Source organism: Bison bison, unplaced genomic scaffold (genome assembly GCF_000754665.1).
Source record: "Bison bison bison isolate TAMUID 2011002044 unplaced genomic scaffold, Bison_UMD1.0 scf7180017864145, whole genome shotgun sequence".
NCBI classification, from domain to species: domain Eukaryota; kingdom Metazoa; phylum Chordata; class Mammalia; order Artiodactyla; family Bovidae; genus Bison; species Bison bison.
Window position 1 is genome coordinate 2,662,011 of NW_011494717.1, and position 10,637 is coordinate 2,672,647.

A 10,637-nucleotide genomic window follows, 5' to 3' on the forward strand; every position below is an offset into this window, starting at 1 on the left:
TTGGTGATGGACAGGGAGGCCTGGCATGGGGTCGCAAAGAGTTGGACACGACTGAGCGACTGAACTGAACTGAAGGCCACAAAATGTTTGTTACTCTCTAAATACATTCAGGTACATGCTTTTTCCTTGCACTGCTCAAAAGCAAGGTATTTCATCCTTCAACACTTGAAAGATCTTGTAAGAAACAATCATATTTTCAAGGTGACTCCCCAGTTGATAGCTGATGTTTTAACTGCCCATTTTTATTGCAGTGGGTTTTGGACAGGGTAGGTGGTTTATGAGCTAATATAATTAGGTGAATTAACTATTGAACATATATCTCTACTAAGACACCGTATATTCTGTGCATGGAAATCAGTTCAAAATCAATTCAGCAAACCCTTCTTTACTAAGCACAATACTGTCATAGTTTAAAAGCTCTGTACGGGAATGAAAAATATTTATGTGAAAAATAACATGCAAACTCAATTACTAAATGAAGGAAATGACACATCAAAAATATTCAGAAGTTTATTTTTCCTTTCTTAAATATTTGCATCACATATAGGATTTATAGAAATCTTTTCTTCTCTTTCATGGGTAAGTCACAGACTCACCCACTATTATCTTCTAGTATTAGTGACACTCCAAGTTTCTTTTCATTGTGAGTCATTCTCTGAATATTAAACAAAATAAATCATAGGTCTAATCAAAAGAAGAAATGATAAATTTCAGCACTATTTCATTACAAGCTCAAAGGATTTTTCAACTCTTCACTGATTAATTATATTTCATTAGCACCTCAATGTAACATTTTAAAGCACTCAACTGGAAAACTCATCCTGTGATCTTATTTTCACCCCTGAGCACCTATCCTATGCTCACAGACTCCATTCTATTTACTTCTGATTACCACTGGTATTTCTAAGTTCCATGCAGCATTTTTCAAAACATACATAAGATGAACTCTGTGATCTTGTAATATAAAATCTGAACAGAACAACTACATACAAACAACTCCAGCATATTTATTCCTGATTCATTTTTCCCTTTTACTGCATTCAGGAAAGAAAATTTGCAAAAATGTAATTAAAATAATGACTGACTTCTAAATCTAGTCACACGGAGTGGTACAGAATGCAGCCAATATGCACATATGTCAACAGCCAGGGCAATGGACACATCCATGCAGAAGCACATCCATGCAGAAGTCACACGGAGTGGTACAGAATGCAGCCAATATGCACATATGTCAACAGCCAGGGCAATGGACACATCCCATGCATTTACTGGGATAAACAATATGGTCTGCGTTATAAGACTTTTACACACTTTATTTAAGTAAACAAACAATCACAAAGAACAGATGTGTCACATTTCACTTGTTTCAAAGGAGTAGGATCAGATCCTTGGAAGCACGCAGCCCCAGGAGAGTAATTCCTCTTTGCTTCTCATTTCACAGCCACACCCATCCTAGAAGATTCCTGAGGACTGGTTTTTTTTTTTTTTTTCCCTTTAATCCTTATTCTTTAGTTTTCCCACAGTATATTCTGCCACAACCCAACTTATGCTCAGACTATAATTAGAACAATGTCTTAGGGCATCTTGATAAGGGTCTCAGGCAAGTCAGCAGACAGCTGTCATCAGATAAAAACCAAAACTGACTGTCTTTAAAAATGCTGTTAAATGTATATGTAGTTAAATGTACACATACAGTTGTTTACCCTTTTGTGCGGTTACGAATGAGATATTCCTACTATTTTTGGAGGAGACAATTCATTTAACAATGGTCTAATGAATACTTCAAATGCTCTAATAAGTTACTATTACACACACATTTTATAGAGAAAGGCATAGCATCTTTCTCCCTCAAAGAGGATATCATGTTGTAGGGAGAAAAATTCAAATGTGTAATTAGTATTTTTAATAAGCACACACAAGAGGTATGCAGTAATTCTTCCAGATAAACAGTGAGGAAACCAGCTTCTTCTGGCAGGGAAGCAAGGAAGCTTCGCCAAGGAAACTACTGAACTATTACAAAACTAACTGTAATTGGCAAAATGGCTGTTAGTAGTTGAAGTTGTATAAGTAAAAGAAAGGCTTTTATACTATTTCACTATTTTTGTATATTTGAGATTTCTGTCAATGAAGTTTTTAAAAAGTTTGGGGAAACATACTAACTCTGAAATATAAATAAGCCATACTGATTTAAAGGAGTCAGGAGTGAGGACTGGGAAGGAATACAGCTTGAGAAGCCTGTCTTCACTTCTTCCCTAGCTACCTCACTTTTAGACTGTTTATGGTGAAGATATTCATAAAAAATTAGCCATATATTATTACACCTTTCCAAGACCTACAATTTTAACCAGTGCTCTAAATGCCTTCTTGTAGTACACCATCAACCATGAAGGAGGACACTGCTGCTGTAGACTTTAAAGCTCATTTTCAACCATTCAATAAACATCTGAACTTATATCTCCTTCGATTGCCAGGATCCCAAAGCCACACTTCTGAACATCACCAACAATACTATAATCGACAAAACCAATGGCCTTTTCCAACCTAAGAAAATGTTGTTTAAAAATCATCTGGCTTCAAATTTTTCACTAAATGATAGAAAAAACAATTTATGAACGCCAGACTTTAATCTGGAACTCATTCTGAAATTCCCTATTATTTAAACTAAGTATTAAGCTAAACATGCTTCTTTAAATCTAAATGCCAAAGGCTAGCATTTCAGGGCTGGTACATATAGTAACTGGCTCTGGCTTCTCTGTGTCTTCTGCACTATTTACTACCATATAATTAACCCTTTGGAGAAGGAAATGGCAACCCACTCCAGTATTCTTGCCTGGAGAATCCTATGGACGGAGGAGCCTGGTGGGCTACAGTCCACGGGGTTGCAAAGAGTCGGACACAACTGAGCGACTTCACTTCACTAATTAACCCTTTGGTACACAGTGTGCAATCACCTAACATGACCTCAGCAGAAGCAGATGCTAGAAAGCAGTGACACTGTATCCAACAGAAAGTTACTGCTACAGCATCTGCAACCAACAGGAGCTTGAGGACTGCACCCAAGGTTCTAAACAGCACCGGGCAACCTCAAGGAGAATCATAAATATTCTCCCACCTGGAATACAGGAAGTAGAGTATCCTGACAAGGTACTTGGACTTCACTCACTCTTAGTAAAGAAGCTTCTGGCAAAAAAAAAAAAAAGTGCTCTGTTTGGACAAGTCCTCTTTGTGTCTTGGTGGTCTTGGTTTTTAAATGTTGTCTCCCCAACTAGGCAGAAATTATGTCTTTATGTTGCCAGGATCCCGAAGCCACAGTTTTGAACATCACCAGCAATACTATAATCAACAAAACCAATGGCCTTTTCGAACCCTTAACCTAATTTGAATCTGTTATTACTGATTAGCTTCTCGTTCCTTGACACTGCACTTTCATATCTTTGCTCCAAACTTCATTGCTATGCCATCAGTATCTTAAGGGCAGATGCCACGGTCAAGATAAGAAAACACTTGAGAGCCTCTGTGTAGCAGCTGATAGGAAGACAAAAGATGAGTAACACACGTCCCTGTAACTTCGTTTCTATGTGCACCACAGCCATTTGCACTGTAGATGAGCAACAGATCTCTTAAAGCAGATGAACTGATGTAAGCAGCATATTATATTCCATGAACTAGAAAAATTCATGCAAAGAAAGAATAGTTTATGGGATCTTTTTATGAAACTAAAGCATGGAAAAACAGAGCTCTGTGCAAAATGTTTTCACATCAAGTCCCTCCAGTGGGAAACAGATGTAAAACTCCCTGTTCCCTATTTTGAGAGAATAAATGCCCTTACTAAAATCCTTCTCTCTGCATTTTGAGTTTCATGGTTTATAACTCCCATTTTTGCTTGCTATTCCTTTCTTTTTTATGAACAGAGTCCAGAGCCTCAAAAAAATACCTGCCTTGGAAAGAAACACAGCCAATTACATTCAGATGGCTGAAACTGAGATGGTGCTTATTTTCTTTTCAAGGAGTTAGAAATCCTTTGTTCTGTGAATGGAGGGAAGGATCTGAGAAGAAACAGGAAGATTAAGTTTGCATGGAAGAGTCCCAGGTTGCTGGACTCTTTCTCAATTAAGTAAAAGGGAAGGTCATCTTCCAGGGATGGGGGAAACAGGGCTGAATAAGAGGCTTGAGGACCCTAAAGATCTGAATTATTCATTTAGGGAAGGCAGAGCTAAGGACAAACAAAAGAAACATAAGACCCAGCCCTTTAAAAAAATGAAGAACAAAATTAGAAATATAATGCATGTCCAGTATTACAAATCAGTTAAAATACAAAAGGGGTGAGGGTCTTTGTGGGGAAAGGTGACATAATTATAGCAATGTTTCTGAAGATAAAAGCAGAGGAAATATTAAAATAAGCTTAGAAATAAGCAAATAAGCCCACCCATTCAAGTTTTGTTTTTAATGCACATTAATGAAGCAAGATGGTTAAAAAAAAAAAAAAAATGTAAATAAGGAGTAACGTGGAGTTCAGGTCCCCTGTGAGTGGGCATGAAACTGTATCTGCCTAACTGAAGATGATTCTCATCAGCTGTTTACCAAACAGTAATAATTTCAATGGAACCTCTGGGTTCAGAAGAAATGAGAACAGAAAAAGGCAAAAAAAAAAAAAAATCTGATAAAGTTCTTCCTTTTTTGCAGTTCACAAAGTTATCAGAAACTGCATTACCACTTATGCCACAACCTCTCAAAACAAAAACAAATAAAAACTTTAAAAATCACAAAGTCATTAGCGAAGATGACCAAGCCGACAATATGAGTAGTTTTTCAAAACTTCTGTGAAGTCATCATAACCCCAGACTACCTAAATGGAATCTTGTATTTACAAATCATGAGCTTTAGTGAAAATGAATAGTAGTGGAGATGGTGCTAAGAAATCACAACAGCATTGCTAGTGAACCACCAATCAGTAACACTGTCAACCTGGTTATGACACAGAATCACACAAATCCTGCCCCCACCCCCCCGGGAACGTTAGCACGTTACCAAAACACAGCAGGTTCTAGACAAAGGTCTCAAAAACCTGAATGGGTCTGTGGTGAAAAGCTTCTCACCAGCGGGCAGGAGAAAACCTACTGCATTTGGAAAAAGGCAGATAGTAAGTAAATACTGGCCAAAGGTATTACCTCCAAGAGAATTTCCAGACTCACAACAGAGACCTGTCTGCCTACATCCCAAACACACTGTAACAAATAAGCTCCAGAAACAAGAGACAACTGTGTTAAACTGGATCTCTTGCCTTCCCTTCAGGTAAAACAATAATGTTTAAAACCAGGCTGCATCTCGGAAGGTGCGTTCCTAATTCTTTCCTTTGGGGGGGTAAAAAGAAAAAAATCCCAGGAAGCACTGACGGAGGGTGGGGAGGTGGGGGGCAGTTCCTTCAGATCACGGAAGCACACATAAAGATCCCGCAGCCTGGTCATTTCCAGAACTGACCACACCAAAGTCGAGCTCTCTCCTCCCGCAGGCCCCCTCCACACTAGGCCGCAACGCCTGTGCCTTCCCCAACCCCCACTTTTCTCCTCTTATTCTCGCCTAAAAAAAACCCCACAATTTCCCTGGTCCCTCCCACCCCCACTCCGATTCCCAGACACAAGTCTCCCCCCTCCAAACTTAAGAGGCCACTAAAAAGAAGGTTCCCGAGGCCTTCCCGCCCCATTCCCTCCCAGTGGATCCTCCTGGTCAAATATGAGTCTCTCCCGCTTCCCCCTCCGGCGTATCCTCCCCCCACCATGGCCCCTTCCCTCCCTCCTCGCCCGCCCTTACCATGTACCAGGTCCCCAGGATGATCGTCCCGGTGCGAACATGGCAACAGCCGCAGCACCGGGTGCTGTAGAACCGGTCGCTGCGGCTCCGCTTGAAAGTCATGGACACCATCAGGAACCTCGAGGGCCTCTTTCTTGGCCGGGCCCCTAACAAACGCCTTCCGCCCAGCGGTTGAAGACTGAGAACTCCGTCACTGAGGTCAAACCAAACGACGCGTCTTCAAGACCGCCCCCCTGCCAGGGCCCCCAAGCCAAGAGCCTTCGCACCTGCGCACTGAGGGCAAAGCGCTGTTCCCGCGAGAGCTCGATTTACGCTTTTCCTCGCCTTCCTCGCTCTCAGGCCAATGGAAGAACGGGAAGCTAGGCGGAAGCGGGTTTTGATTGGAAAAGCCTGAAGATTGACAGGATCTCACACCCAATCAGAGCCGCAACTCGCCTCGGCGCTAATAGATTCCCCTCCTCTTACTAGACGGCGAGGGCTGGTTCCTGGGCTTAGGGTAGTTCGGGTTGGAGAGGGAGCATGGTAATTCACCCTCCCCGAAGTGAAAGCGAGGAGGTGAGAGGCATTTAATGGGAAAAAAGAAAGTCTAGATGGAGTAGGTGGAAGAAACCGGGCAGGGAGGACTTGTCTGAGTGAATCTGCCACGTACAGCTCGAACGCATCACGGGACCGCGGCTGCTCACGTGACCTTTGCGTCATAGCTCAATTATGGGGCTGGCCAGGAGAGGTGCCTGTGGAGAAGGGGGTGGGGCTAAACCCTGCTCTGGGGCCCTCCTGGCTGCGTAAGTTGAACTTTATTTAGAGGGATCAAATGTTAGCCTACCCCTTTGTCTCTCTTTGACACCTCTTTGTTGGGAGCAAAGAAATACCATGCTACTCTGCCAGAGAAGAAAAGAATTGAAGAAAACATAAGGCAGAACTGTTTAGCTGCTGGGTGTTTACAGATAGAGTGACTTTTATAAGGAAAAATTGTGAAACAAAATGAAATGCACTGAGGTTCCTGGGTGTCTTCCATGAAAAACAAGCCATAGTCTGGCTCACCTTTCTGGGTATTCTGAATCTAGGGGAGCTCTCCATTTTTGTGCAGTCAAGTATGGCAAGAGAGCATAATTGTCATTTAAGTAAACAGAGGCTATTGTGGCGGTGAAGTGCGGCCCTCAAACCAAGTGTGGCCTTTGCAGCCACAACCAGTGATGCAGGATTCAGGATGGAGGAAAATAAGCTATTGGGCTTAGATGTAAGGGAGTAGTTTTAGTAAGTCCAGACTCTTGCATCTTCCCATACATGGAAAAACACTTAATTCATTGGCCTGGGCTATCTCATCTATCTTTAACTAGCAGTAATCTATTGGTGTTCTGCTATCAGTGATTCCCGCCGCCCCCTACCCCCCCCTCAAAAAAAAAAAAAAAACAAACCCCTGTGTATCTTGGCTCCTCCGTTTGCATTTTGGAAAAGGCCCTCAGAGCCGTCTGAGAGAATGTCTCCTGGGCTTCAATCCTCAGCTAAGTCCAACAAATAAAAGATAATTCTCAGCTTTTAGGTTGTGTGTATTTTTCTCAAGCAACATCTATTCAACTCTAAATGTTTTTAACTGATAGCAAGAGAAACTCTTGTCCTTTAAACTTCATATTGAATCCCCCTCCTTGGAAAAAATATTTGTGAATTCATTTCCCAATCCTGATTTGAATGATGTAAGTGGGTACTTTACATTGTCCTTTAAACCGACTCTATAAAATTTCACTGATCCCCTCGTTAATGAGTAAATAAAATGTTTTACACTGTTCATTTTTTGTCTGTATGAGACTTAGGAGTTTTATCTTTTTATGAAAAGATGTTTTATTCTTCGGAAAATACACTTCCTTTTAGGAAACAGAAATGCCTTCCCTTCTGCCTTTCTTAGCTGAAAACCACAGTAAATTTAGTGTAAAGTTTATTACATGGGCAAGGTTTCAATGAACACTGCCTGAAATTATTTATTGATTTGTTGATTATTTATTTCCCTCACTAAATATAAATTCTAGAAGAGCAGAGGCTTGTTTACTTCTGCGACACTGAAAGCATTGTCTGCAGACAATTATCCTAGTTCGGATAATACTCTCAAACTCTCTCGGAGGCCATACTAAAGCCAAGCTACAGTGAAGAATGGAATGCAGCGGTAGCAATTTAACTCAGAATAAATTATGACATTTCTCCATTTACTAAGGAGTAATAATAATTCCACATGCTCCAAAAAAAAAAAATTCCATAACCCTAACTGTGTTCTATGCATGGATTTAATCACTTTTTTTCCAATCATTTCATCCTTAAAACCAGTGGTCCTCAACCTTTTTGGCACCAGGGACGGGTTTTGTGAAGGAAATATTTCCAGAGACCAATAGTGCAGAGGTGAAGGGGTGGTTTTGGGATGATTCACATGCATATTTCAGAGAAGGCAATGGCACCCCACTCCAGTGTTCTTGCCTGGAGAATCCCAGGGATGGGGGAACCTGGTGGGCTGCCATCTACGGGGTCTCACAGAGTCGGACACGACTGAAGCGACTTAGCAGCAGCAGCAAGGGCATATTTATTGTGCACTTTACTTCTATTATTGTTACATTGTGATATATAATGAAATAACTGTACAACTCACCATAATTCAGAATCAGTGGGAGCCCTGAGTTTCTTTTCCTGCAACTAGATGCTCCCATCTGGGGATAATGGGAGACAGTGACACCCAAAGTGTATTGCTCAAGTCCAGTCTACTCCATAATCTTGTTTTGGTTGCTGTTACTGCACATAACCCAGGCTCAGAAAGATGCATGCATGCATACTAAGTCATTTCAGTCATGCCCGACTCTGTGTGACTCTATGGACTGTAGCCCACCAGGTTCCTCTGTCCCTGGAATTCTCCAGGCAAGAATACTGGAGTACGTTGCCATGGCAACCCACTCCGGTACTCTTGCCTGGAAAATCCCATGGACGGAGGAGCCTGGTAGGCTGCAGTCCATGGGGCCGAAAAGAGTCGGACACGACTGAGCGACTTCACTTTCACTTTCCACTTTCACGCATCAGAGAAGGAAATGGCAACCCACTCCAGTGTTCTTGCCTGGAGAATCCCAGGGACGGGGGAACCTGGTGGGCTGCGTTTCTGGGGTCGCACAGAGTCGGACAAAACTGAAGCGACTTAGCAGCAGGCAGCAGGATATTCCACCTTGACTTTAATCCAGAATGTCTGGAGATTTGAAGTTGTCTCAAACATACTTTCAAGGCCACTGTTATTTGCAATTGCACACTGTTGATCCTTTTCTAGCACAGACAAAGTCGATTCACCTGACATTCACAAGTGGGTCACAGACCCGTTCCTTCCCAGTTCAGGGGTCTGTTGAGGCTGAATAGTAAAGCTCCAATTCTTTGGAATGCCGTGATAGATGATCATGCACCAGCTGGGAGAAAGAAGGCCCTGGCTCAGTGTCTTCCAAAAATCTCTGCTAATGTTTGAAACGTGTTAAAAATCCCAATGCTCACTCATTAGCCCCATAATTCCAAATTGGCTTTGAATGCAGCCACTTTATCTGCCAGTTTGAAGGCAGTTGTCACTCTTCCCTGAAGTGACAGAATGAGTTTCCTGAGCAGGGTGAATATGTCACACAAGGGAGCAAGTTTTGCAACCCATTCTGTGTCACTGAAATGTGCTGCCAGTGGTGACTGTTTTTCTAAAAGAAATCTCTGGATTAGCCTTTGTCACTCAAAAACTGGCCAGTGATCTACCTTTAGAAAGCTCTCTCACTTCTCTGTATCAGAGAAGACATGTGTACTCTGCGTCCATCTCCTCACAGAGCTGCATGAACAGAGACATGAGTTAAGGGTATGTACTTTTTATTATTTTATCTATTTACTTTTGGCTGTGCCGGGTCTTTGCTGCTGTGCAGGCTTTTCTCTAGTTGCGGGAAGCCTGGGCTACTCTAGTTTTGGTGCTCCGTCTTTTCATTGCAGTGGCTTCTCTTGTTGTGGAGCACAGACTCTAGGGCATGCTAGCTTCTGTAGTTGTGATTCCCAGCCTCTAGAGCACAGGCTCAATAGTTGTGGCGCACAGGCTTAGTCACTCCATGGCATGTGGTATCCTCCCGGACCAGGGATCGAACCTGTGTCTCCTGCATTGGCAGGCAGATTCTCTACCACTGAGCCACCAGGGAAGCCCAAGTGCATACACTCTAATGTGGTTGATAATGTTAACCACATCCTGCAAAAAGTTGTTAAGGTCAGGTGACATTTTATGGCTAGCCAGCATTTCTCTGTGGATGACACAGTGTGTACACTCATATTCAGAAGTGACCTCTTTGAAGCACGTAGTGAAACCAGAAAGCTGTCCAGTCATAGCCAGCGCTCCATCTGCTCCAACACAAAATGAACAGTGCAGTTTTCCTGATAGGTAATCATTCAAAGACTTGAATAGTTCTGCAGCTGTAGGGTTGGTGGCAACAAAAGCCCACATGACATATTTTCATGCACATTCTCTTGAAAAATATGTCACATAAAAACAAGTATTGTTGCCTTCTTATCAACACCTGTAGACTCATTAACCTGGATTCCATACCACGGTGACTCGTTAATCCCAACAGTTGTGCCTCAATATCCTCTGCTATTTGATCAATTCATCTAGCTATGTGTACACGCTCAGTCATGCCTGACTCTCTGCAACCCCATGGACTATAGCTTGCCAGGCTCCTCTGTTCATGGGATTCTCCAGGCAAGAATACTGGAGTGGATTGCCATTCCCTTCTCCAGGGGATCTTCACCACCCAGGGATCAAACCCAGCTCTTCTGCATTGCAGGCAGATTCTTTACCCACC

General features: G+C 42.3%; 1 protein-coding gene across 1 annotated transcript in view; it reads right to left on the reverse strand.

The window, feature by feature from the left end:
- The window catches only part of LAPTM4A (lysosomal protein transmembrane 4 alpha), an 18,119-nt gene extending 12,008 nt beyond the window's left edge, over window positions 1–6,111 (reverse strand). Inside the window, exon 1 of the mRNA XM_010840522.1 lies at window positions 5,809–6,111. Within this exon, the coding sequence (XP_010838824.1) occupies window positions 5,809–5,919 (111 nt within the window). The 5' untranslated portion in view covers window positions 5,920–6,111. The remainder of the gene's footprint in view (window positions 1–5,808) is intronic.
- Between the last annotated feature and the right edge of the window lie 4,526 nt (window positions 6,112–10,637).